At 46.3% G+C, this 26,026-nt stretch overlaps 1 protein-coding gene across 1 annotated transcript in view; it reads left to right on the top strand.

Moving 5' to 3' along the window:
- Positions 1-5,439: 5,439 nt before the first annotated feature.
- Positions 5,440-26,026, top strand: part of CIB4 (calcium and integrin binding family member 4) — a 45,264-nt gene continuing 24,677 nt past the window's right edge. Inside the window, exon 1 of the mRNA XM_030195124.1 lies at positions 5,440-5,535. Within this exon, the coding sequence (XP_030050984.1) occupies positions 5,440-5,535 (96 nt within the window). The remainder of the gene's footprint in view (positions 5,536-26,026) is intronic.

Genomic DNA, 26,026 nt, shown 5'->3' with positions numbered 1-26,026 from the left:
CTTTCATTCGCTGCGTCCCCACTTGAATTTCCACCAGAGGGTCAGTGGGGACTCTCCCCTCCCGGTGCCTTCATGCTGTGTGGGTTTGACCAGCATCCGCAGCCATCTGCCACTCCTGCTGCTCTGTCCGTCCACGGCCTTTTCCCCTCTCCAGACACTCTGCTTCCAGTGGCCTTCTTGCTTGCAGTATGCACACTGGTTCTTCCCTAAGGGATACCTCCGACCTCTTCCCCTGCTCTGCCTCCTAGATTCATCCGACACAGCCGCTCCTCTACCTTGCTCCCTATGCTCTTCCAGAGCAGCGGCCAACAATGTGGCATTTTCACGCATCTGTCTGCTCGCTTCTCTCCGGGCCTCACTTTTCTCCTCCTGATCCCGATATCCAAAAACACGATCAGCCATCGCCTTTAATTGACTGATACTCATGCCTTCAAACCCTTCAGTCTTCTGCAGCTTCCTTCTAATGTCTGATGCTGCTTGGGTAACAAAACTCATTACTACCATGGGACGGTTAGCGGGGTCCTCGGGATCAATTGGACTATATTTGCGATAGGCATCCATAAGTCGTTCCAGGAAGTCCCCTGGACTTTCATGTTTCTTTTGTATGATGTCATGAATCTTTCCCATATTGGTAATCTTACACTTTCCTTTCTTCAGGGCTCCCAAATAGGCCTGTTGATATTGACGCAAGGACTCTCGGCCTGCTGGAGTCCGATGATTCCATTCAGGTTGGGTGGTGGGTACCAAGGCAGCAACGCGATTGGCTAAATCTGGTTCATTTGGATGCGCCTGCTGAACTGCCTCTTCCATGTTCTGTTGCAGCTGACGGCGTTCTTCAGTAGTTAATATATGGGAGCTCAGTTGTCTCAAATTGGACCAGGTCGGATTGTGGCTAAATATTATTCCCTCTACTAGTTCAATAAGTTGTTCCAGTTTCTGTTCATATGTGGGCCCATGATTCTTCCAGTTCAAGAGATCTGAACTCGAGAAGGGGACATGATTATAGACTACTGACTCAATCGAGTGGTCTGGATTCTCAGGATTTGGTAATTGTACCATGGCTTCTCTAATGGGATATAAATCAGCCGTAACCCGGCGCTCAGCAGGTGGTGCAACTGGACTCGTGGCCGGGTAACGAGTGGGTTCCTTGAGGACTCTCTGACTTTTCCTAGAGGTCTTCTGATCTACCCGGGGCTCCGCTTGACTACTACCTGAATTCTCTTCCTGGGGTTCGGGCTCAACATCCTCCCTTCTTAGTTCAGCAAGGTCCGGATATATCGGGGTATAAGGGGGCGGGGCCTGGCTAGACATGGGATCCTCCTCCTCGGGTTTCTCTAGAACAGGGACTGCTTTCTTTGAACGAATAGGCTTAACTTCACAGCGGCCCTCAGCCACCCCCTCAACTACCGCAGGCAAGGACTGGGATTTCGGTTTCAATTTAGGTCTCTGACTTTTTCTTTGGGCCACCACCATTAGGGCTGCTTTCTCAACTTTCCTTTGGGCCCATATCAGCAGGTTTCGCACCACATCCGCCCACCCTTCTACATACGGAATATCCTCAGGACAGCCAGGATTACCGTCTACTATTACAATGTTCTGAACAGCTGCAATCTTTTCATATGCAAAAGTGCCCTCTGGTGACCAGTTAACAGATCGTCCTAGCCCAGGCCACATAAACTGACAGCGTTGTATCATCCCTGCCCTGGAACAGTGTTTCTGGTCGAACACTTCACTAAAGTGCTCAGTCATTAAATCCAGAGGCATAGACCCACCCCCGCCCATCCCGTACGACGGTGCCAAAGGATAGTATACAGACAAGAAGGGAAAGGGATGGAAGAGGGGTAAGGGGTCCCGCTCTACCAGACACAGAAGGTTCACCACTCGCCCTGGCCAAGACGCGGTCGCCCGGCTTGAAACCGCAGGGCCAATCACTCAACTTTCATACAGACCAGAAGCCCGCCCTCCCGTCTCTGCCCGGAGCCTAGTGTGTTTCAGGACCTCGTCCCTATTTGACACTGGCGAGGGGGATGATCAAGCCCCCCTTCGACCCTTACTGGGTCGGCTGCTGATTCCAGAGAGTATACTCGCCTGATTCAGGTGCGGGGTTCAAACGTCTCCGGAGACCCGAAAAGTTGTCTTGCCCAGGATCGCACACCCTTATGCAGGCCACCCAGCCCTGAGCAATTCTCTCGCAGCAGCCAGACGCTGAACTCAGCGGTGCGCACTTTCCAGTCAGCTGGAGGGAATCGCCAGTCCCGGCCCAGCCGTGCCACTAACAGGGAGGGGAGGAAATTTCCTCATCCTCGGCCCCGCCTCCTGGCTGGCTCGCCAATGAAACAGGACTAATTAGCAAGTAAATCAAGAGGCCGAGACGCTGACTTCCAAAGCAAGGCAACTTTTATTAGCTAGCTGTCACAGTACTAAGTTCAGACTCAGGATACTGCGCCACGAGCATCACCTGACACTCGTTCTTATACAGATTAGTGGTCATGCGCATAAAACACACCATACGTCACACATACACATGCGCAGTACATGCACATGCGCAATACATTAGTAGTTCTGTAGTTCTCACAGAGAAAAGATACGTCAGTTTCTTAGCTTTCATAGAAATTGTTTCATTATATAAAAGCTGAGGTTTTGGTACAAAACAAAGATGCAAGTGTGAATGCAAAGTCCAAATAGAAAATCCTGCTAGTGCAAAGGTCCACAAAAGTCCAAATAAAGTAAACAGTGAAAATCAAGTTTTGCAAGTTCAGTGGCAGTGCAAGTTTTGCCCCCTACACTTTGGTGTCCGGCCCCTTACAGGACTCACCAGTTCTCTCTCTCCATCTGGGGCTCGTCAGTGGGTACTCTTCCAGCCTGCAGCTCACTTCTGCTTGGGTTTGTTCTCTACAGCCTGCAGCTGCCTCTTCTTGCCTGAGCTTGCCCTTCTCAGACCATGCTTTCAACCTTCTCTCTTTGCCCAGGCTTGCCTTTCTCCTTCCCAGGTTGCCTCTGGGCTTGCGTTGCTATCTTTTTCCTGCTGTTCCACCCCTCCTGTCCCCTAGATTGGCTTGAAATTCACGCCAATCCATGGGTCAGGCTGCCTTCTGCCACCTCATTGGTCCAAATTCATGCCTTTTACCAGATCCTGGCTCCTATTGGCCACCTTCCACACTGCCCCTCAGGCTTGCCTCACATGCCCCTCAGGCTCCCAGCTCCCCCTGGGGCCTCAGACAGCCAATCTGGAGCCTTGTAACAGACTTCACTGCACACCACCACCCCCCCCCCCCCCCCCAGTTACAAACTCATAAAATTTAAATACACCTCTGGCATCTATGGACACCTGAGTTCTTAGTTTTATAACAGTGCTGGAGCATTTTAAACACTTTAAACATTTTAACTAAAAGGTGTCAGTGCAGTTTCTGGGCTGCCCTGAGACCTCTGTACCTCCCTGTCCTCTGCAAGATGCCCCCCTCTCAGGGAAAGGGGGGCAAGGTAAAGGCTTCTTTTTTTCTATATTTACAATAGTCTCTATTACCTGCGGGCAGCGGCGTACCAAGGGTGGGGGCGGTCCGCCCTGGGTGCACGCTGCTGGAGGGGTGCAGAGAGCAGCTGCATGCCTGTCGGCTCCGCTGGTTCCCTGCTCCCTCTGCCCCGGAACAGGTTACTTCCTGTTCTGGGGCAGAGGGAGCAGGGAGCCAGCGGAGCCAAGAGCCATGCGGCTGCTCCCTGCAGCTAAGAATGCACCTGGGGGGAGGTGTTGATGCGCTGGGGGGTGTCGTGCTGCACCCGGGAGGGGGTGCACATCAGCGATCCACCCCAGGTGGCAGCCGACCTAGGATCATCAGTGCCTGCGGGGAGAAAACACAGGAGAGATTAGTCAGTGTGTCCCCATATCAAAAACTCCTTAAAGTTTAAGGATTATGAGGAAATTGTCAGGCTCAAAGAGAAAGACGCCCATCTTTCGACACAAATTGGAAGATGGATGTCCTTCTCACAGGGTCGTCAAAATCAGTATAATCGAAAGCCGACACCAACTGCTTTCCATTGCAGGGTCGGCCAAAGTTCAAGGGGGCGTATCGGAGGCATAGCGAAGGCGGGACTTGGGCATGCCTAACCAGGATGTCCTCGACCCATAATGGAAAAAAAGGACGTCTCTGACGAACACTTGGACGACTTTACCTGGTCGTGTTTTTCTGACGACCAAGGCACAAAAAGGTGCCCGAAATGACCAGATGACCACCGGAGGGAATCAGGGATGACCTCCCATTAGTCCCCCAGTGCTCACTAACCCACTCCCACCCTCAAAAAATATCTTTCAAAATATTTTTTGCCAGTCTATATGCCAGCCTCAGATGTCATACTCAGGTCCATGACAGCAGTATGCAGGTCCCTGGAGCAGTTTTACTGGGTGCAGTGCACTTCAGGCAGGCGGACCCAGGCCCATCCCCCCACCTTTACATTTGTGGAGGAAACAGCGAGCCCTCCAAAACCCACCAGAAACCCACTGTACCCTCATCTAGGTGCACCCCTTCACCTATAAGGGCTATGGTAGTGGTGTACAGTAGTGGGTTTTAGGGGGGGGGGGTTGGGGGGCTCAGCACACAAGGTAAGGGAGCTATGTACCTGGGAGCAATTTCTGAAGTCCACTGCAGTGCCCCCTAGGTTGCCCGGTTTGTGTCCTGGTATGTCAGGGGGACCAGTGCACTACAAATGCTGGCTCCTCCCATGACCAAAGGGCTTGCATTTGGTCGTTTTTGAGATGGATGTCCTTGGTTTCCATTATTGCTGAAAATCAGAAACAACCAAGTCTAGGGACGAACATCTCTAAGGACGACCAAAATTTCAAGATTTGGATGTCCCTGACCATATTATCGAAACGAAAGATGGACGTCCATCTTGTTTCGATAATACAGGTTTCCTCGCCCCTCCATCGGGATGTTTTGCAAGGATGTCCTCAACAAAACATGGATGTCCCTTTCGATTATGTACCTCCACATTTTCTTATTTGATCTTTTATATATTGCATGCTTCTCTTTTTTATTATTGTTTTCTATGATCTAGGGTATGGGTGGTCAACTCTGGATGTCAGGGACCCCAAACTGCTCAGATATGCAGGGTATCCTTAATGAAAATGCATGAATTTGCATGCACACTGCCTCGATAGTATGCAAATTGATTTCATGCCTATGCACTAGAGTTATACAGAAAACCTGACCAGTTAGGTCTCCGAGGCTCATTCTTCTACGAGGGTATTAATATCCTGTCTTATTTTTGCCAACAGTAGACGTACTCCAGTTTGATTTTAAAAATCCAGAAACTCAAAAGTTCTGGTGATCCAGGCTTTTCATTAGAACTCTTTAGTAAAGTTAATCTTATTATAAGTACTTGACTAGATCTGATCCTGAATGAATTTTTTAAGTCATATGCAGTATTTTCTTCCATTTTTACAGCATGCATGAACTTTTTCTGAATTTATGTCCCATCGGTATAAATCCTAGGCATGCCAAACTGTCTACCAAGCAAGTGTGCTCTCTGCCAGCACTACAAGTAAGCTCAGCAATTTATTTATTTTTCTTTTACATATTACACTCAATTAGCATTTACTTGTTAATCTTAAATAATATAACTACTACTACTACTACTTATCATTTCTATAGCAATACTAGACATATGCAGTGATGTACACTTGAACATGAAGAGACAGTCCCTGCTCGACAGAGCTTACAATCTAATTAGGACAGACAAACAGGCCAAATAAGGGATAAGGTAATTACTAAGGTAGGAATGATAAAACATGGGTACTGAATAAGTGAGTAAGGGTTAAAAGCAGCATCAAAAAGGTGGGCTTTTAGCCTAGATCTGAAGACGGCCAGAAATGGAGCTTGATGTACCGGCTCGGAAGTGTATTCCAGGCATATGGTGCAGCAAGATAAAAGGAATGGAGTCTGAAGCTAGCAGTGCAGAAGAAGGGTGCAGATAAAAGAGATTTACCTAGTGAATGAAGTTTATGGGGAGGAGTGTAGGGAGAGATAAGAGTGGAGAGGTACTGAGGAGCTGCAGAGCGAATGCACGTGTAAGTCAATAAGAGGAGTTTGAACTGTATGTGGAAACAGATAGGGAGCCAATGAAGTGACTTGAGGAGAGGGCTAATAAGAGCATAGTGACACTGGCAGAATATAAGTTGTGCAGCAGAATTTTGAACAGATTGAAGGGAAGTGAAATGGCTTAGTGGGAGACCTGGGAGAAGCAAGTTGCAATAATCTAAGTGAGGGGTGATGAGAGTGTAGATAAGGGTGGTGTGCTCAGAAAGGAAAGGACGAATTCTGGTGATATTATAGAGAAAGAAACAACAGGTTTTAGCAGTCTGTTAAATATGTGCAGAGAAGGAGAGAGAGGAGTCAAAGATGACCCCAAGGTTATGAGCTGATGAGACAGGGAGGATGTTATCCACAGAGATAAAGAATGGGGGAAGAGGAGATGTTGGTTTAGGGGGAAAGATAAGAAGCTCGATCTTGGTCATGTTTAGTTTCAGATGGTGCTGAGACATCCAGGCAGCAATGTCAGACAGGCAGGCTAATACTTTGGCCTGGATTCCTACTGAAATTTCTGGTGTGGAGAGGTAGATCTCTTGGCTCAAACCCTCTACGTCTCTTTGCCACACTGAACTCTCTCCTCAAAGTACCTTCATCTCCAACTCCCCCTTCATTTTCTCCCCAGACTCTGGCTGAGTACTTTCATGATAAGGTTCACAAGATTAAACTTGAATTCTCAACCAAGTCACCTCCACCTCTCCTTCCCTTAGCCTTCACTCCTGCCTCCTTTTCTCCCTTTTCTGAAATCACTGAAAAGGAAACTGCACATTTTCATTCCTTGAAACTAACTACTTATTCCTCTGATCCTATTCCCACCCATCTACTTAGCACTATCTCTCCTACTGTCATCCTTTCTATCTGTCATATCCTCAATCTTTCACTTTCTACTGCGACTGTTCCTGATGCCTTCAACCCTGCCATAGTCACACCACTCCTTAAAAACCTTCATTGGACCCTACCTGTTCTTCCAACTGTCGCCCCATCTCCCTCCTCCCTTTCCTATCCAATATACTTGAACGTGCTGTTCACCGCCGTTGTCTTGACTTTCTTTCATCTCAATCTATTCTTGATCCAATTCAATCTGCCTTTTGCCCTCATCATTCAACCGAAACACCACTTTAGCAAGTCTCCAATGACCTGTTCCTGGCCAGATCCAAAGGTCTCTATTCTATCCTCATCCTTCTCGATCTATCTGCTGCTTTTGACACAGTTGATCACCACCTACTCCTTGATACGTAGTCCTCACTTGGATTTCTGGGCTCTGTTCTTTTCTGGTTTTCTTCTTATCTCTCCCATCATACTTTTAGTGTATATTCTGGTGGATCCTCCTCCACTTCTATCCCACTATCAGTTGGTGTACCTCAGGGATCTGTCCGGGGACCTCTTTTTTTCTCCATCTATAATTCTTCCCTTTGTACTCTGATCTCATCCCATGGTTTTCAGTATCACCTTTATGCTGATGACTCTGCTGCTACTACTACAACTTATCATTTCTATAGTGCAACTAGACGTACCCAGCGCTGTACACTGGACATAAAAAAGACAGTCCCTGCTCAACAGAGCTTACAATCTAATTAGGACAAGCAGGACAAATAAGAGGTAAGGGAATTACTAAGGTGGAAATGATAAAACATGGGTACTGAACAAATAAGTAAGGGTTAGTAGTTAAAAGCAGCATCGAAAAGGTGGGTTTTTAGCCTAGATTTGAAGGCAGCTAGAGATGGAGTTTGACATATGGTGCAGCAAGATAAAAGGAATGGAGTATGGAGTTAGCGGTGGAGGAGAAGGTCGTCCTGGTTCCAGTGTCCTCCATAGCCTCTGCTTCCAACTTTGGTTCCAGCTTCCTGCTTAGCTTTCTGACGTTTGTGAGCCCTTGGCCCAGAGGTGGAAGTGCGAGAATCACTCTACCACATCTGGGTAGACGGAGTCCCACAGAGTATCCCAAAGAACTGGACTGGACTGCAAGTGGAGGTGAACTAAGGTAGCTTTATTGGCAGCAAAAGAAACGCAAGACAAAAGGGCAAACAAACAGCTCGGAAAGACATGAAAGGGAAGAGAACTAAAGCAGCGTAGCTGCACATCCTAACACTAGCTAACGCAAAGCAAAATATACAGCATACAATAATGGCAACACAAGCGCACAAGAGACTAAGCAAGGACCCGCCCCGGCGGGACAATGGAAAACAAAAGGCACTTAGCTGGAATGACCACTAGCAGTCAGATAAAGGTTCATTCGGTTAGGACTCTCATGTAAGCCATGGGTAGGGAATTTGAGCGGACCACTCCGCTCGCGGGAGGCAAAAGAACAGCATAAAACAAACAGTCACTGAGGCGCCCGAGCTGCATGCTCCCAGGGCAAGCAGGGTTTAAATAATCAATGCCTGAGCCACAGCTACCAGGGCTAGAGGTCAATAACAATCTCTGAAGTGCCCAAGCCGAGTGCTCCCAAGGCAAGCAAGTTTTAAATAAGCAATGCCCGAGCCAAGGCTCCCAAGGCAAGCAGGTTTAAACAAAGCAATGCCCAAGCCACTGCTCCCAGGGCAAAATGTTTAAGCAAAGCAATGCCCGAGCTAAGGCTCCAAGGGCAAGCAGGTTTAAACAAAGCAATGCCAGAGCCACTGCTCCCAGGGCAAACAGGTTTAAGCAAAGCGATGCCCGAGCAAAGGCTCCCAAAGCAAGCAGGTTTATACAAAGCAATGCCCGAGCCACTGCTCCCAGGGCAAACAAGGTTGAAGCAAGCAATACTCGAGCCAATACTCTCAGGGCAAACAAGGTTTAATCACGCAATGCCCGAGCTAATGCTCCCAGGGCAAAAGGTCAAAACAATCTCTGAAGCGCCCGGGCCGAATGCTCCCAGGGCAAGCAAGGTTTAAGAAAGCGACGTCCGAGCCAAGGCTCCTAGGGCAAAAGGACACACACAGGCACAGGGCAGCAAACAGGAACCAGGAACAGCCCACACAGATCCCTCCGCGCTCCGAGCATAGCCACCTCATCCAGAGATACTTCGAGGTGCGGCCTTGGCCCCAGTACCTACAGCACTCCATGTCATCCCAGCACACGCAGTCCAGAACTCAGCACAGAGCCTACTCACTGCAACCAGCGACCTAGGACTCACTGCGGACGACTGGAATCTCAGCTGGAGTACAAGTAGAGTTACCATATGGCTCCAGGAAAAGGAATACAGACTGAGCCAGTCTGGGATTTACTTGCATTGCTTTCGATGGAAGCAAAACCTGGACTGGATCAATGTGTCCTCCTTTTTCTGGAGCCATATGGTAACCCTAAGTACAAGAAGCTCTCGGGACTTCAAGGCTTGGAAGCAGGCTATACTGAAACAGAGCAAGAAGGTGAAAGCTCTAACAAAGCTTCAGGCCACGGCCTGACAAGGAGACAACAGTTGGAACTAGCAGAGCCTCAGGCAGGCCTGAGCTCAATCAGGAATTATTGCCAGAACAGTGAGTGTGAGAACACAGAGACCAATTTAAGAAGGGCTCAGCACCAGTGGCGTAGCAAGGGGGGCTGCCACCCGGGGCGGTTCGCCATTGCGCCCCCCCCCCCCGGGTGCAGGACGATGACATCCCCCGCTTCCCCCCCCCCCGACCCAGTGCCTACCCTGAACTCCGTCTAAGCTCCCGCACCCTACCTTTAAAAAAGCTCAGAAACCGAGGCGAGGCATAGCACCTCGCGCCTGCAAGTAAAAGAAGTATGGAGGATCATCTCATCGTCGATCGGGCCTTCCCTCGCTCTGTCTGTCCCACCCTCCGCTGACGCAACTTCCTATTTCCGCAAGGGTGGGACAGACAGAGCGAGGGAAGGCCCAATTGACGATGAGACGATCCATCCATACTTCTTTTACTTGCAGGCGCGAGGCGCTGCTCCTCGCCTCGGTTTCTGAGCATTTTTAAAGGTAGGGTGCGGGAACTTAGACGGAGTTCAGGGTAGGCACTGGGTCTGGGGGGGTGTCATCGTGGTGCACCCGGGGGGGGGGGGGGAGCTGGCAAGAAGCACCCCCCCCCTTGAGTTCACACCCGGGGCGGACCGCCCCTCCCTCCCCCCCTTGCTATGCCAGTGCTCAGCACTGATGACATCACCAGCTTGGCCACCACCAAGAAGGTTTAATAAACAGGAGTGGAAGTGAGCCTATCTAGTCCATTGTAAGCAATGAAGCCAATTAGGACAGTCTGAGTTTCTCCTCAGCACAGCTGTCATCCCTGTTTACTCAAAACAAAGCAAGCAAACCTATGAACTGCTGCATCCATCCACATTGTAATTTTTTAATTGTTGGTCCATCTGTAACAAGTCTAAAGCTTTCAATTGGATAGGCAGTGCCTTAAAAGGTGAAGGTCAATGGTTTGGGGTTTTTTTTTTTTTTTTACTTATTAGACAGCTTTTTAATTTATTTGAAAGTTTCCCATATGTAGACATAAATATAGTGAAATAAGAATTGAATATCACTAAAACAGCTTAAAAAATTATTATAGCTGCTAGAAACAGTAGTTTTAAACTCTGTATTTTGTGCTAATTTTTCTACATTAAAAACTAAATAAATACACTGTATACAATACAGATGGCCAAATTTCATTGAGGATATCCTGTTTCCTGATGGGTTCATCTTAAATGTTGTTGTAATCTGCCTTGGGAAGCCTGGTGTTATAAAGATGATGGAATATATTGAAATGAAATGGAAGTTGAATTAAACTCGCCTTTCATTGGGGCACATGTAATCACATCTTCATCTGTTTTGTAGAACGTTACCTTTTAGATACACAAACGGATTATTCTGTTGTTTGAGCATGTTTCAGGGACAAGTGGTTTATAAGTCAAAACGATAAAAAAACAAACCTCTCATTTGTGAAAACATAACTAAATGGGCTATAAGCCCCTAATGCAGCCCATTAGTTTTCTTATATTTTGTTCTTGTGATGGCTCATACTGTGCCAAAACTGGAAATACAGTGAGACAGAATAATAGAATTTAGTAACATCCAAAACTTATTTTTTATGTTTTAATGATGTTTATTAAAAGCAAAACATGTTGGTTGATAAGCTTCATACAGATCAAGAAAAAGAACAGTAAACCATCCATGGCACAATAAAAACTTTTTTTTTTACCCCAAGAACCCTTCCCCTCCAATACTCCCCTCCCTCCCTATAAGCCCACCTGACTGTTTCCACCTGCCAAAATAACACAACAGATGTACAAATCAGCAGGAATCAAAGTATTTCATAACAAGTTAAGCCATATACAACACAGTTTATACCAAATTGTTTAACTACACTTTGGTTTTGCCTTCGGGTTTAATAAGCAATACCATGTGCATGTAAGGTCTAGATAAACAAATTACTGCTACCAAGTTTTACATATTTAGGGCATATGCCTTAAACATAGGTTGTTTACATTTGTTTAACAATCCATGTTTAAGGCATATGCCCCAAATTTGTAATACTTGGTAGCAGTAATTAAACAGTGATGGAATATTCACATAGCAGGCAGCCAACAGATTTATTTTCCACTGAAAATAATCAACTTTGTATAAACTTGGCGACTAATACTGTGCTGCTTGCTATTTTGTATTTTGGCAGTGCATTGTTTGCTTGCATAATAAAATCTACTTGCAAATATTTTTCTGACATGGCTTTAATTAACAAAAGCTACCATGAGAGGCAGACACGGTCATATAATTAACATTATAATTTTATTTGTATTTGGGTAATGACTGAGAAAAATGCTATTAAAAATTATATAACAAGGCATGAAGTTGATTTGGTTAATTTCTGCTGTATATCAACCAGTAGTAAATATTAATAATAAACAATATTAAGTGCATTTTTATAATATACTACTGCATTCTTCAAAATAGAAGAAGCAAGTTCCTACAAATCATCTAGGCACAGGTAAAAAAAAAAAAAAAAAAAAAAAAGCTTTCAAATGCTCCCAGGTTTCAACCTAATACATGTTAAATGTGGGATATGACTGTCATAAATAAATAAATAGATAGAATGTTAAGCACCTGATTCTCATACTATGATGTCTGTTTTAGTGGTTCGTTATCAGGAGAAAAAAAAATCTCTGCACAAAAATAACACATGCTAGGGTGTTCCTGTAACCAGCCCCTTCGACTGACCACTGATTAAGATTTATAACAAATTTCCACTCTACCTATGAAAAGTTATCCCGTTTTTATGCTTCCTCTGTGTACATCCGTATGCTGCACAAGCTGGCATGTTTGAAAATATAAGTGAGATTTAATAAAAATGCTGCCAACAGTAAAGAATGACAACATAGATGCAGCAGCTCATAGGTTTGCTTGCTTTGTTTTGAGTATACGGGGATGACAGCGCCGCGGGTAAACTCAGACTTACCTAATTGGTTTCAGCGTTTTGACGTCATTTAATCTCCTGTCTATTAAACCTCCTTGGCCTCCACCACTCTACAGTGACCTCACAGGTCACTGACTAGAACTGCAGGTAAATTTAATGAGTCTAGATGGAGCAGGGTACTGACAAGCAAGACACAGACGACAACAACCATGACAAGCTTCAGCTCCCAGCCCTGGTCCCAACTTCCAGTTTAGCTTCAGCTTCCAGCCCTAGTTCCATCTCCCAGCACAAGTTTCAGCTTCCAGCACAAGCTTGAGCTTCCTGTCCTGGTGCCAGCCTCCAGCTCAGCTCCTGCTTCCAGCACAGCTCCTGCTTACAGTTCTGGTTCCAGTTCCAGCACACCTCCTATTTCCAGTCCTGGTTCCAGCATCAGCATAGCTGCTGCTTCAAGCACAACTTCAGATTCCAGTTCTGGGTACAGCTTCCTGCTTCCCTCGATGCCTCTACTGAAGCAGTCTCTTCTGAAAGGACTCATCTACTGCTTGCTATAGTCTGCCTGTCCACTGTCAGGCAGGCAGTACTGTTCCACTGTAGTCCATGGGGTTACTCATCCTGAACTATGACAGTTTGCAAGGCCATGAGTTGGGCAAGTCACCTGCACTGCGGCTGCTTCAACAGTTGGCTCTGTAACCCCAGCAACTGTCCAGAAACTATCTGTTTGTATGGACCGGCTACAGGAATCAGCAGTTCCCAAGGGGCTACTGCTCCTGTTCCAGAATCTGCCTATCCAGTAGGATACACCACTCCCCTGGTATCTGGCTCCCCCGCCTAGGTACGATAGCAACCCCAAGAGTTGTAGAGAGTGCATTAATCAATGTGTTATCATCTTTGAACTTCAGTCTAGACACTTTCTGATGGATCAAGTTCGAGTGGCTTACATTATCTCTCTACTGATGGGCCAAGCACTTGCATGGGCCTCCCCATTGTGGGAGTGGAATGACCCAGTGCTCAACAGTCTCCATGCTTTTCTAGAACAATTCCATCAGATCTTTGCTGAACCTGGGAAGGCTTCTTCAGCAGCTGCGGAGCTCCTGCGTCTTAGGCAGGGGACCACACATTGGTCTCTGAAGTAGAGTGGAACAACAAAAGTCTGATAGTAGTTTGGCACAGATTAGCTCCGATTTCAGGAGCAAGCCCAAGAACGTTGCTCTGTCCACCAGATGGGCCCGGCTCCCAACAGCCATCCCTCTCTTCCAAAGAATCTGCATCACTAGATCCTGGAGAACCTATGCAGGTGGGCCACTCTTCTATTTTGGAGCAAGAAAGGCAGATGCTGAACTTTGAATTTGTGATGATATTGTGGAGAGAAGAGTCACTATGTCCTCAAATGCCCCAAGAAGTTGGGAAACTTTCAGGCCTAGCCCTGGCCAGGGAAACAGCACTAGGTCCACTCTCCAGGATTCCCCTTATTCAATTTCTGGTCCCAACATCATTGGACCTGGGTCAGTATGTCAAGAGCACTGAGACCTTTATTGACTCAGGAGCCAGTGGGAACTTTATCGATGAAGCTATAGTGCGTCATTTCAAGATTCCTGTTCAAGAATTAACAAAGGCTGTTCCGGTCTTCCCCATCTATGGGAACATCCAGAGGCATCTCAGATCCAAAACTGTACCTCTCTGCCTAAGAATCGGGGCTCTTCACAGAGAGGTCATTATTTTCTACATCCTTCAGACCTCTGTCAATCCCATTGTCTCAGGTCTACCCTGGCTGTAGAAACATAGTGCTAGTATAGATTAGGAGAATGGGGAACTGACTACTTGGAGTGATACCTATCATCAACACTGCTTAGATTTATTTATTTGTTGCATTTGTATCCCACATTTTCCCACCTATTTGCAGGCTCAATGTGGCTTACAATTTTCCATCATGACTTATTGTACAGCCCACTGTTACTCTAGCCATGACTGACATAACTTCCTCAGGTACACTCTCGTCAGCACATGCAGCCTATGCTGATGTATTTTCCAAAACAATACACTGAAAAGCTTCCTCCTCACCGGGAGTACAATTGACCTATTGATCTCCTCCCGGGCAAGATGCCGACTTGTTTTGATTACCGGGTTGTCTTTCGCCCAGCTAAGAAGAACCTCTGGGTTGACACTCTCTCTTGGTCATTTCCACATTCTGAAGATACTCCTGAGTTCCAGCATGTCATAGATTTATTTATTTATTTATTTTTGTTACATTTGTACCCCTCACTTTCCCACTCATGGCAGGCTCAATCCCACTAAACCTCTTGCTATAGCATCTGCACTAATTCCACCTGGCAAGAAGGTTGTTCCTAAGTGCCTCTGGGACACGGTACTGACATGGAGACTTGAGTCCAAGGTGACTGGACATCCTAGTATTTGGAAGACACTGGAGCTCATTTCTCAGACATACTGGTGACCAACCATAAAGAAGGATGTGGATGATTTTGTAGGTTCTTGTCTTGTCTGTGCCCACCACAAGCCCTCTCGCTCTCGGCCTTGGGGCCTTCAACCCCTCCCAGTCCTGAAAAACCTTGGACCCACATAGCTATGGATTTCGTAACAGACCTCCCTGATTCTGATGGATTTTCCACTATTTGGGTGGTCATTGACTGATTCTTGAAGATGGCACATTTCATTCCATTACCTGGGTTACCGACAGCTCCTGCTTTGGCATGCCATTTTCTCAAGGAAATCTTCCGTCTCCATGTGTTACCTACTTCTATTGAGTCTGATGGTAGAGAACAGTTTACATCCAAGTTTTGGAAGAGTTCATGTAAATCCCTTCCTATTACCATGAACATTTCATCTGGCTACCATCTGCAAACTAATGGCCAAAGTGAACGAGTCAACCAGATCCTAAAGACTTTCCTAGGTAGCAACATATCTGTTCATCTAAATGATTGGTCTCAATTATTACCCTGGACCAAGTTCAGCTATAATAATCACGTAAGCGAGTCCTTCAGAATGTCTCTATTCCAAGGTTGTTTTTGGACAACACCCTAAGATACCTCTGCCTATAGCTGATACAGTTGTGGTACCAGTGCCAAAGCAGCTGCCATATCCTATATAATAAAAAGCACCTCCAACATTCTGAAGCGGACTCCATGGCACTGTGGTAGTGTAGGGTTCGTAAGTCTGTAGTTCAGCGTTTCATTGGCTCTCACTGTCCCCGCCCTCACCAATCAGACAGAACGGAACTTGGAGGAGGGAAGTGGAGTGGATTGAATCTCTAACAAACAATACAGGGAGGTATGAACATCAGTGGAGGCAAGTGCACAGAACGGAAGGGAAGACAAACATTTAATCACTTTGTCACTCACACACACAACATCACACACACACACACTCTCAATCATTCTGTGTATCTCTCTCTTACACTGTCTGTAAAACAAACTGTCACTCTCAGTCTCTCACATGGGCAACTGTATGTTGCATTCTCACGAGTAAGGAGCTCTTCTGATGTGATTGTTAAACTGATTGAAGGGCCTGAACAAGGAAAACTTTTACCACATTGTAACACAGTTTACACAAAAAATATTGTATATAAAGAAATCGTACACATGTAAACAACAATTATATTCAGAATACAACCGTGGAAACATTAATGGCAGGAACTCATTACATTGCTAGCGCCCGTTTCATTGTGTTAAGAAACGGGCCTTTTTTACTAGTCTTTAAATGAACAGAGGAAGAAGACAAAGAGACTTTTGGCACTAGTTCGTGGAATGTTACTAAAGGCAGGCCAATAAGAAGAGACATCTTGTTCCTCGATTTCAGCCCAGAGATCTGGTTTGGCTATCCACTCAGAATTTAGGACTAAAAGTTCCCTCTACTAAGAGGCATATTTTCAAAGCACTTAGCCTTCCAAAGTTCCATAGGTTTCTATGGAACTTTGGAAGGCTAAGTGCTTTGAAAATATGCCTCTTATAAGTTTGCACAGGCCAGTTATATTCAACATATTTAAAAAGGAGAAAAGAAGGCCAAACAGCTGGCATGGTTAAAAAGTGAGGTGAAGGAAGTTATTAAAGCTAAAAGAAAATCTTTCAGAAAATGGAAGAAGGATCTGACTGAAAATAATAAGAAACGGCATAAGGAATGGCAATTAAAATGCAAAGCACTGATAAGGACGGCAAAGAGACTTTGAAAAAAAGATTGCATTGGAGGCAAAAACATATAGTAAAAACTTATTTAGGTATATTAGAAGCAAGAAGCTGGCAAAAGAATCAGTTGGACTGCTAGATGACTGAGGGGTAAAAGGGGCACTCAAGGAAGACAAAACCATAGCAGGCAGATTAAATGAAATCTTTGCTTCGGTCTTCACTGAGGAAGATTTGGGACAGATACCGGTGACAGAAATGGTATTCAAAGCTGACAAGCTTGGAGAAGAGACGGCTGAGGGGAGATATGATAGAAGTGTATAAAATAATGAGTGGAATGGATCGGGTGGATGTGAAGCGACTGTTCACGCTATCCAAAAATACTAGGACTAGAGGGCATGAGTTGAAGCTACAGTGTGGTAAATTTAAAACGAATCGGAGAAAATGTTTCTTCACCCAACGTGTAATTAGACTCTGGAATTCGTTGCTGGAGAACGTGGTACGGGCGGTTAGCTTGACGGAGTTTAAAAAGGGGTTAGATAGATTCCTAAAGGACAAGTCCATAGACCGCTATTAAATGGACTTGGAAAAATTCCGCATTTTTAGGTATAACTTGTCTGGAATGTTTTTACGTTTGGAGAGCATGCCAGGTGCCCTTGACCTGGATTGGCCACTGTCGGTGACAGGATGCTGGGCTAGATGGACCTTTGGTCTTTCCCAGTATGGCACTACTTATGTACTTATGTACTTATGTACTAAATCTCTGTAAACCTGGAAGATGTAATGGGGCAATATGACAAATTGAAGAGTAGAAAATTGCTTGGATTGAATGGTATTCATCCCAGAGTACTGATAGAATTGAAAAATGAACTTGCGGAACTATTGTTAGTAATATGTAAGTTATCTTTAAAATCCAGCATGGTACCAGAACATTGGAGGGTGGACAATGTAACGCCAATTAAAAAAAAATGTTCCAGAGGTGGTCCAGGAAATTATAGACCAGTAAGCCTGATGTTTGTGCCGGACAAAATGGTAGAGACTATTATTATTATAAAGAACAAAATTATAGAGCATGCTCAAAAGCATAGATTAATGAGGCAAAGTCAACATGGATTTAGAGAAGGGAAATCTTGCCTCACCAATCTACTGTGTTTCTTTGAAGGGGTGAACAAGCATATGGATAAAGGTAAGCTGGTTGATATTGTGTATCTGGATTTTCAAAAGGCATTTGACAAAGTGACTCATGAACAACTCCAAAGGAAATTGGAGAGTCATGGGATAGGAGGTAGTGCTCTATTGTGGATTAAAAACTGGTTAAAAGATAGAAAACAGAGAGTAGGGTTAAATGATCAGTATTCTCAGTGGAGAAGAGTAGATAGTTGGGTTCCACAGGGGTCTGTGCTAGGGCCGCTGCTTTTTAACATACTTATAAATAATCTAGAGATTGGAGTAACTAGTGAAGTAATTAAATTTACGGACAGCACAAAGTTATTCAAAGTTGTTAACATTTCCGAGAGGATTGTGAAAAATTACAAGAGGACCTTATGAGACTGGGAGACTGAGCATCTAAATGGCAGATGACGTTTAATGTAAGCAAGTGCAAAGTGAGGCGTGTGGGAAAGAGGTGCATGTATGTCGGTTCCACATTAGAAGTCACCAATCAGGAAAGGGATCTAGGTGTCACTGTTAATGATACATTGAAACCCTCTGCTCAGTGTGTGGCAGTGGCTAAGAAAGCAATTAGAATGTTAGGTATTAATAGGAAAGGAATGGAAAACAAAAATGAGAGCGTTATAATGGCTTTGTATTGCTCCATGTTGTGACCACACCTCGAATACTGTGTGCAATTCTGGTCACTGCATCTCAAGAAAGATATAGTGGAATTAGAAAAGGTAGAGTAATGGGCAACCAAAAATGATAAAGGGGATGGGATGATTTCCCTATGAGGAATGGCTAAAGCGGCCTGGGCTCTTCAGTTTCAAGAAAAGACAGCTGAGGGGAGATATGACAGAAGTCTATATAATAATGAGTGGAGTGGAACAGATAGACATGAATCACTTGTTTACTGTTTCCAAAAATAGTAGGACTAGGGGGCACGCAATGAAGCTACAAAGTAGTAAATTTAAAGCAAATCAGAGAAAATATTTCTTCACTCAAAGTGTAATTAAACTCTGGATTTCATTGACAGAGAATGTTGTAAAAGCAGTTAGCTTAGCGGGGTTTATGTTTTAATGATTTTTATTGAAAACAAATTTAAGCTACCAACAGAGCTATGCAACACAGTTACATATTATTCGTGCGCTAACAAACATTATGTAATTTAATTAATCCCTACCCTCCCTCCCACGACCCCCCTCCCCCCTCCCCTACCCCACCCACCTCCATGGTAACTAATTAACGAATTAACTGATATTTTTATTGAAAACAAATTCAAGCTACCAACAGAGCTATGCAACACAGTTACATATTATTCGTGCGCTAACAAACATTATGTAATTTAATTAATCCCTACCCTCCCTCCCACGACCCCCCTCCCCCCTCCCCTACCCCACCCACCTCCATGGTAACTAATTAACGAATTAACTGATATTGCCTTCTCGCTGATGGGTGTAAAGTGGTCCAGAAGGTACTCCATGTCTGTTGTAAACGTCTCCCTTCCTCCGAGTCCAACGCTCGGACTCCGCATTGCTCCAGCTTTGACAAATCAATCATAAGGATTCTCCATTGGGTGAAAGTGGGGCCTGTCTGATCCATCCAAGTATTCAAGATCACTTTCTTGCCCATCAGAACTGCTCGTTGCAAAAACCTCCGGTAACCCGGCAATGCAGGTTTAGCATATTTATACACATCAAATAGCATCAGCGGCTGTAACGCAGTCTTTCTTTTCCATTGTATCCAAACTGCTTCAAGTATCTGTCTCCAGAAGTTCTGTGCTCTAGAACAGGACCAAAACATGTGCCCCAGCGTGGCTCGCGCAGAAGCACATCTTGGGCAGCGTCCTGTGGATCCCAAACCCACTCTCTGGGCTCTGTATGGCGATATATACAGGTGAAGCACAAATTTATATTGTAGTTCCCAATGTCTGGTGAAAGGAAAACTGTGTAGGATAGTTAACAAAAAGCTTTGTATCACGTTGTCCGATATTTCTACATCCAGATCTGCCGACCAGTCCCGTGCTCGCTTTTTATAGTCTATGTCCTCTGTCGTGTCTAACAAGTGTCTATGATGATACTTTAAGTGGACTTCATTTTGAGATCCCAGCGTCAAGGCTGAACTGAGAATGTCTTGTACATCCTCACTTAGGTTAATCCAGCCTACCGATGTTGCATAATGTTTCACCTGCATGTAGGCAAACCAATCTGAAGCTGGTAATGAGTATTCTCTATGCATGTCCATGAAAGACTGAAGTTGTCCTTCTTCTGTTACCAGTTGATATAAAAAACATATGCCTTTACTACGCCAACGAGTAAACACTCCTGAGGTCGTACCGACCGGAAAGTCTGGGTTATGATATAGTGACAAAAAAGGTGAAGAACTTGCTGAGAATCCATGTCATTTACAGAGCCATTTCCAGGCTGCCCGAGCTGAAAACACAAACGGGTTGTCAGAAATCTTGATGTCTGTCCTATGTTGAGTGGAGTGTAACAGCCAGCTAAGGTGGATCTTCAGGAATGCAGAAGACTCTATTGAGGTTGCTGAAAAGTCCTGGCAACATGACAGCCAATCTCGTATGTGCCTCATAGAGCTAGAGATGGTAAGGTATCTAACACTCAACAAACCCATTCCCCCGTGTAGTTTAGGCTTTTGAAGGACACTAATGGGTAATCTAGGCCTATGCCCCCGCCATAAAAACCTCTGAATTGCTTTATGTAGTAATTTCTCCTCCCTCTGTTTCAAATATAATGGCAGCATCTGAAAGGTGTAAAGCCACTGAGGAGCCACTATCATGTTAAACAGAGCAATGCGTCCAGCCAGAGAAAGCGGGGACTGCTCCCACAATTGTAGCTTACGCCTAGTCTCTATGAGCAGCGGTAGGACATTGATCGCATAAAGCTGCGAAAGATCTGTAGGTATCAGAACTCCCAAATATTTTAGCTGCCCAGCCACCCATTTCAATGGGAAGTGTCCCCGCCATGTGGTTTGAACTGCCTCTCTCATCGGTAATGCCAAGGACTTTGCTCGGTTTAGTCTGAATCCTGAGAGCACCCCATACTCTCCCACCACCTGAAGTAGTTTGTTCAATGAATTTTGTGGATCATCCAAAATTAGCACAAGATCGTCGGCATATGCCAAGAGTTTAACCACATGTGCCGACAGGTGTGCGCCCCTTATAGCTTCAGTTTTCCGTATTACACACAACAGTGGCTCCAGTGCTATCACAAACAACAGGGGTGAAAGGGGGCAACCCTGACGGGTTCCTCTTTGTATCTCAAACTCCCCTGTCCGTATGTCATTAAGTAGAACCGCTGTCCGTGGTGACGCGTACAATGTTTTAATAGCATCGAGGTACCAGCCCTGTATTCCCACCCAGCGCAGTGCCTCAAACATGAACGGCCACTGCACCGCATCAAAGGCTCATTCTGCATCTAAGCTGACTAATAACCTGTCTGCGCCTGAGTCTCTAGCGTGCATCAATGCTGCCAACAATTTCCGCACATTAAGCACAGACTTTCGCCCCCTGACAAACCCCACTTGATCTTCGTGTACAATAGAAGGCAACCCTGGGGCTAGTCTATCTGCCAATATTCGGGATAGGATTTTAATGTCCACATTGATTAGCGAGATTGGCCAAAACGAACTCGTCTGTAAGGGGTCCCTCCCCGGTTTAGGGATCAGACTGATCAATGCCGAGTTCGCGTGGCGGGGCAGGTGACCTTGTGTGACTGCTGCATTGTATACGTCTATTAACGGCCTCCCCCCACCTGTTTTTTGAGTATCTTATAAAACTCTGCGGAATATCCGTCAGGACTAGGTGCAGAGTGGAGTCGGAGCGCTTTAATGCTGTGCAGAACGTCTTTCGCCGTTAACGGGGCGTTTAGGGCCTCTGCAACATGTGGTGTTAATTTAGGCAGACCTGAGTTATTTAAATAGTCTACCAATGTGTTCCCCGGTGTCTCCCCAGTCTCTGTCTCTGTGTATAAAGTTGCAAAATGGTCTTTAAATACTGCCGCTACCTCTTCCATGTTAGTAGTGACCCTGCCCGACTGGGTTCATACCGCAGGAACAAATCGCAATTTCCTAGAATGTTTCACCACCTTAGCCAAATATCCACCCGGTTTATCCCCAAATTTCTGGAGCCTGTATTTTTGATAAAGAAGGGAGCGGGTCATTCGTTCGTGTAAAAGACTGTTCAGAGCAGCTCCGTCGTCATCAGAGAGTCATACCGGGTAGACGTGGGAAGTTTAGTGTACGCGCTCTTCAACTGTCTAAGCTTACGCTCTAGGGTGACAATTTGTTGATTAATCTGACGATTACGCTTGCAGATGTACGCAATTATATCGCCCCGCAGCACTACCTTGGCCGCGGACCAAAAAAGACCTGGGTCATCTAAATGCTGCTCATTGTGTGTCAAGTATTCATCCCACCTCTCTTGTAGATATTTGTTAAATTCAGGGGAGGAATATAGATATGCGGGAATCTCCAGCCTGTAGATTGTTGAAAAAAGGATTGCGCTGCCAGGTCTACCCAGATTAGCGAGTGATCGGAGATTTCCTCCGGGCCTATCTGAGCATCTAATATCTGAGGGAACAGAATTTGGGATGTTAAGATGTAGTCTAATCGCGACTGCGTACGGTGTACTCGGGATGTGTGCGTGTAATCTCTTTCATCCTGATGGAGTAGTCTCCATTGATCTATGAGCCCAGCAAGGTTACAAAAGGACTCTAGTATGGTCTCTCCCTCTGCTCTACCCTGAGACCGCCCACTTGATCTACCTACCTGTTCATCATATACTTGATTCAGATCCCCAGCTATGATCCGTTTAATACCCAAAACATTCAGCTGATGAAAAACAAGAACCCTCAAATTCAGGGAAACAAACCGTGCATTATTTTCCCTCAGTCCCCTTCAGGACTAATTGGTTGTTTTCCTGAGTCATTCTCCAGCTTCAAGACATAATCCTTAGCTGCTTGTAAGGAGTCACAGATCTTCCAGTTGTTACCTTGCCGGATCTTCAATATGGCAGGGTAGAGGAGCATAAACTTGATCTTAAGTTCAGCCAGCCGTCTGCAAACTGGTGTAAACTGCCTCCTCCTGTCTTGCAGCTGGGCTGAGTAATCCTGAAATATTCGGATAAGATGCCCTTCATATTTCGTCTCTTCTCGCTTTAACCGGTAGCCACAACGTATTTCTGCTTTGTGCAGATAATTATGGACTTTCAAGATCACGACCCGAGGCGTTTGGCGGCCATCTTGTGTGCGTCCCATGCGGTGCGCTCTTTCCAAGCAGAGCGGCCCTGCTGAATCCAACAATGCGAACTTGGAGGACAGCCAACGTTCCAGCGCTGTGGTCAGCATCTGATCTCCGATGGTTTCTGGTAGGCCAACGATCCGCAAATTGGACTGTCTAGACCTATTTTCCAGGTCATCCAGCTTCGCGGACAATGTTTCAACTGTGGCCGAAAGTTTTTGTACCTCCTCCTTCAACGGGGTGTTAGAATCTTCAAGGTCGGATACCTGCCGTTCCAGTTCATCAGTCCTTTCTGTAATCTCGGTAAGCCGCGCCTTATAGGTCTCAAGTTGATTCGATAATTTATCAATCTGAGGCTGCATGGCCTTCATAACTGCCTCCGTAAGCTGTGCCAGTTGCTCCGCCGAGAACGTCTGCTCTGCGTGCGGTGGCGATTTCTCTGCTCCTACCTCCGACGCTCTCGGCTTATCTTTGTCTCGTTTCGCCCCTCTACTCGCCATTCCTTTAGCTGGCGTTTCCAAAGATCTGTCCATGAGCAAACAGCTGCTAAATACTGCCCGAGGGGTATCGAAAAGTTAGCTGAAGCGGGTTATTTTAGATTTAAAGCGTGTCGGGGCCTCGGAGAGAGTAAAAACGCGTCTCACTCTCTCATCGCACCACGTGATCCCCAGCTTAGCGGGGTTTAAAAAAGGTTTGGATAGCTTCCTAAAAGAAAAGTCCATAAGCCATTATTAAGATGGACTTGGGGAAAATCCACTGCTTATTTCTAGTATAATCAGCATAAAATGTACAGTTTTGGCATCTTACCAGGTACTTGTAACCTGGATTTCCACTTTTGGAAACAGGATTCTGGGCTTGATGGACCTTTGGTCTGTCCCAGTATGGCAATGCTTATGTTCTTATGTTATGTTTTGTTTACTGGGCCATATCCGATTCTTCACTAAGTGGGCCAAGTGTCCTATGAATTAAGATTGCCACTTACATTACAGGTGCATAATGTCTTCCACGTATATCTCCTCAAGCCTGTATACATAATCTGAGGAGGAAAAAGTCACCTATTCCTTCTGCAGTATCTGTGGATCTTGATGATTAGTATGAGGTTCAGGACATTTTGTACTCTAGGAAAGTCCACAGCAGACTTCAATATCTCATCGCATGTGAAAGGCTATGGGCCTGAAAAGAATTCTTGGGAACCAGCATGCAGTGTTTATGCTCCCTTGCTGGTTAGAAGATTTCATCACTTCTTTCCCCATAGACCCAAACCGACAGCAGGTAGTAGGGGCCCTTTGGGGAGGGGGGTACTCGGCTCCTGCTTCCACATCTGGTTTCAGTTCCAGCACAGTTCCTGCTTCCAGCCCTGGTTCCAGCTCCAGCATAGCTCCAGCTTCCAGTCTTGGTTCCAGCTCCAGCACAGCTTCTGCTTCAAGCATAGCTTCAGCTTCCAGTTCTGGGTACAGCCTCCTGCTTCCCTAGATGTCTCTGCTGGTGCAATCCCTTCTGCAGCAACTCGCCCACTGCTTGCTACAGTCTATCTGCCCCTGTTCCATCATGATCCAAGGGCTCACTCATCCTGAAACGTGACAAGAGCATAGTCATTTTTCTGATTGCTCTAAGGAGACACTCTACCTCTTAGTGCCAGAGACTTAGCCTTCTCGTACACACTTGTTGCAGGAAAGAAAGCTAATAATCAGGGCTAATTACCAGCTAAGGACTCAGGCCCTCATAATCAAAAGCAAATGCCGGCGGCTGTTAGCACCATACTAGCGCCGGCGTTTGCTACCGCCCCATGATTATAGCCCTCGAGCAAGTGAAACAACGGCTCGAGGGCTCTTTGCGCAAGTAGCATGCAAATGCATACTGAACAGGGCTCAGCACATTCATCCCCAATGATCAGCAACCAGCACACCAAAGATTGGGTCGCTGGCCGCGGCAAACCCTACGCCAACTCCGAGCTGGCATTAGGGTTTGCCGATCATTGGGGAGGAATGGTGAGCCCTGTCCAGCATGCAGTTGCATGCTGGCAGGCCCCCCCCCCCCCCCAAGCAAACCTGCCAGGCTGCCAACAGGGGGCCGGAGGTCCAGCGGACCTCCGGTCCCCCCCTCCAACGATCCCACTCCCCCAGGTTCAGGGAGGCCTGGAGATCCGGTGGGTCTCCAGCCCCCCAAAACCCCCAGAAAATGTCAAGTGGCCACCGTCCAAACCCTCTCCCACCCTCCCACCCAGCGAGCGACGGGTGGGGGGGGGGGCTGGAGGTCCGGTGGACCTCCAGCCCACCCCAACTCCCCCCCCCAGCATTGTCTGACCAATCCTTGGTGGTCCAGCGTGAGGATAAGTAGTAGTGGTAGTGGTAGTAAGAACAACCCCCCTCCCGGCCCGCCTACCTTTAGTTGGAGGAGGGACGCAGCCTGCCTCCCTCCTTTTCCTTCTGTTGATGCGGCCGCAAAATGGCAGCGCCCAGCCTCGCCCATTGCATCCTGGGATGCGCTGGGCGGGGCTACAGACCATGTAAGGGAATCATTCCCTTACATGGTCTGTAGCCCTGCCCAGCGCATCCCAGGATGCAGTGGGTGGGGCTGGGCACCGCCATTTTGCGGCGCCGTCAACAGAAAGAAGAGGAGGGAGGCATTCTGCGTCCGTCCTCGAAATAAAGGTAGATGCTCCACAGAATATTGGAAAGGCTGCAATGCTAAGTACCACCGCATTAGTCTCCCATTATTATTCTTCATCACATTCAACCATTTCAAGGGAGCATGGTCCGTTACCAACTTAAATTTTCTCCCTTCTAAATAGACACTACACTCCTGCACTGCCCATCGTATGGCTAAACACTCCTTTTCTATGGTGGAGTAATGTTCCTCATGAGGCAGGAGCTTCCGGCTTAAATAAAGGACCGGGTGTTCCTCCCCTTCATGCTCTTGGGACAGCACTGCGCCTAACCCCCTCCCCGAAGCATCTGTTTGAAGGACAAAGGGCTTTCCAAAATCAACTGCCTTCAGCACAGGTTCCTGGCACAGGGCCCTCTGCTTCTGTTCAAATGCCCTCAACTCCTCCCCTCCCCACCTCAAGTGGTCCGGATTCTTCCCTCTC

The sequence above is a fragment of the Microcaecilia unicolor genome, chromosome 3, assembly GCF_901765095.1.
Source record: "Microcaecilia unicolor chromosome 3, aMicUni1.1, whole genome shotgun sequence".
NCBI lineage: Eukaryota > Metazoa > Chordata > Amphibia > Gymnophiona > Siphonopidae > Microcaecilia > Microcaecilia unicolor.
Note: the sequence above shows the minus strand (reverse complement) of the source record. Positions and strands in the feature narration are given on the sequence as shown.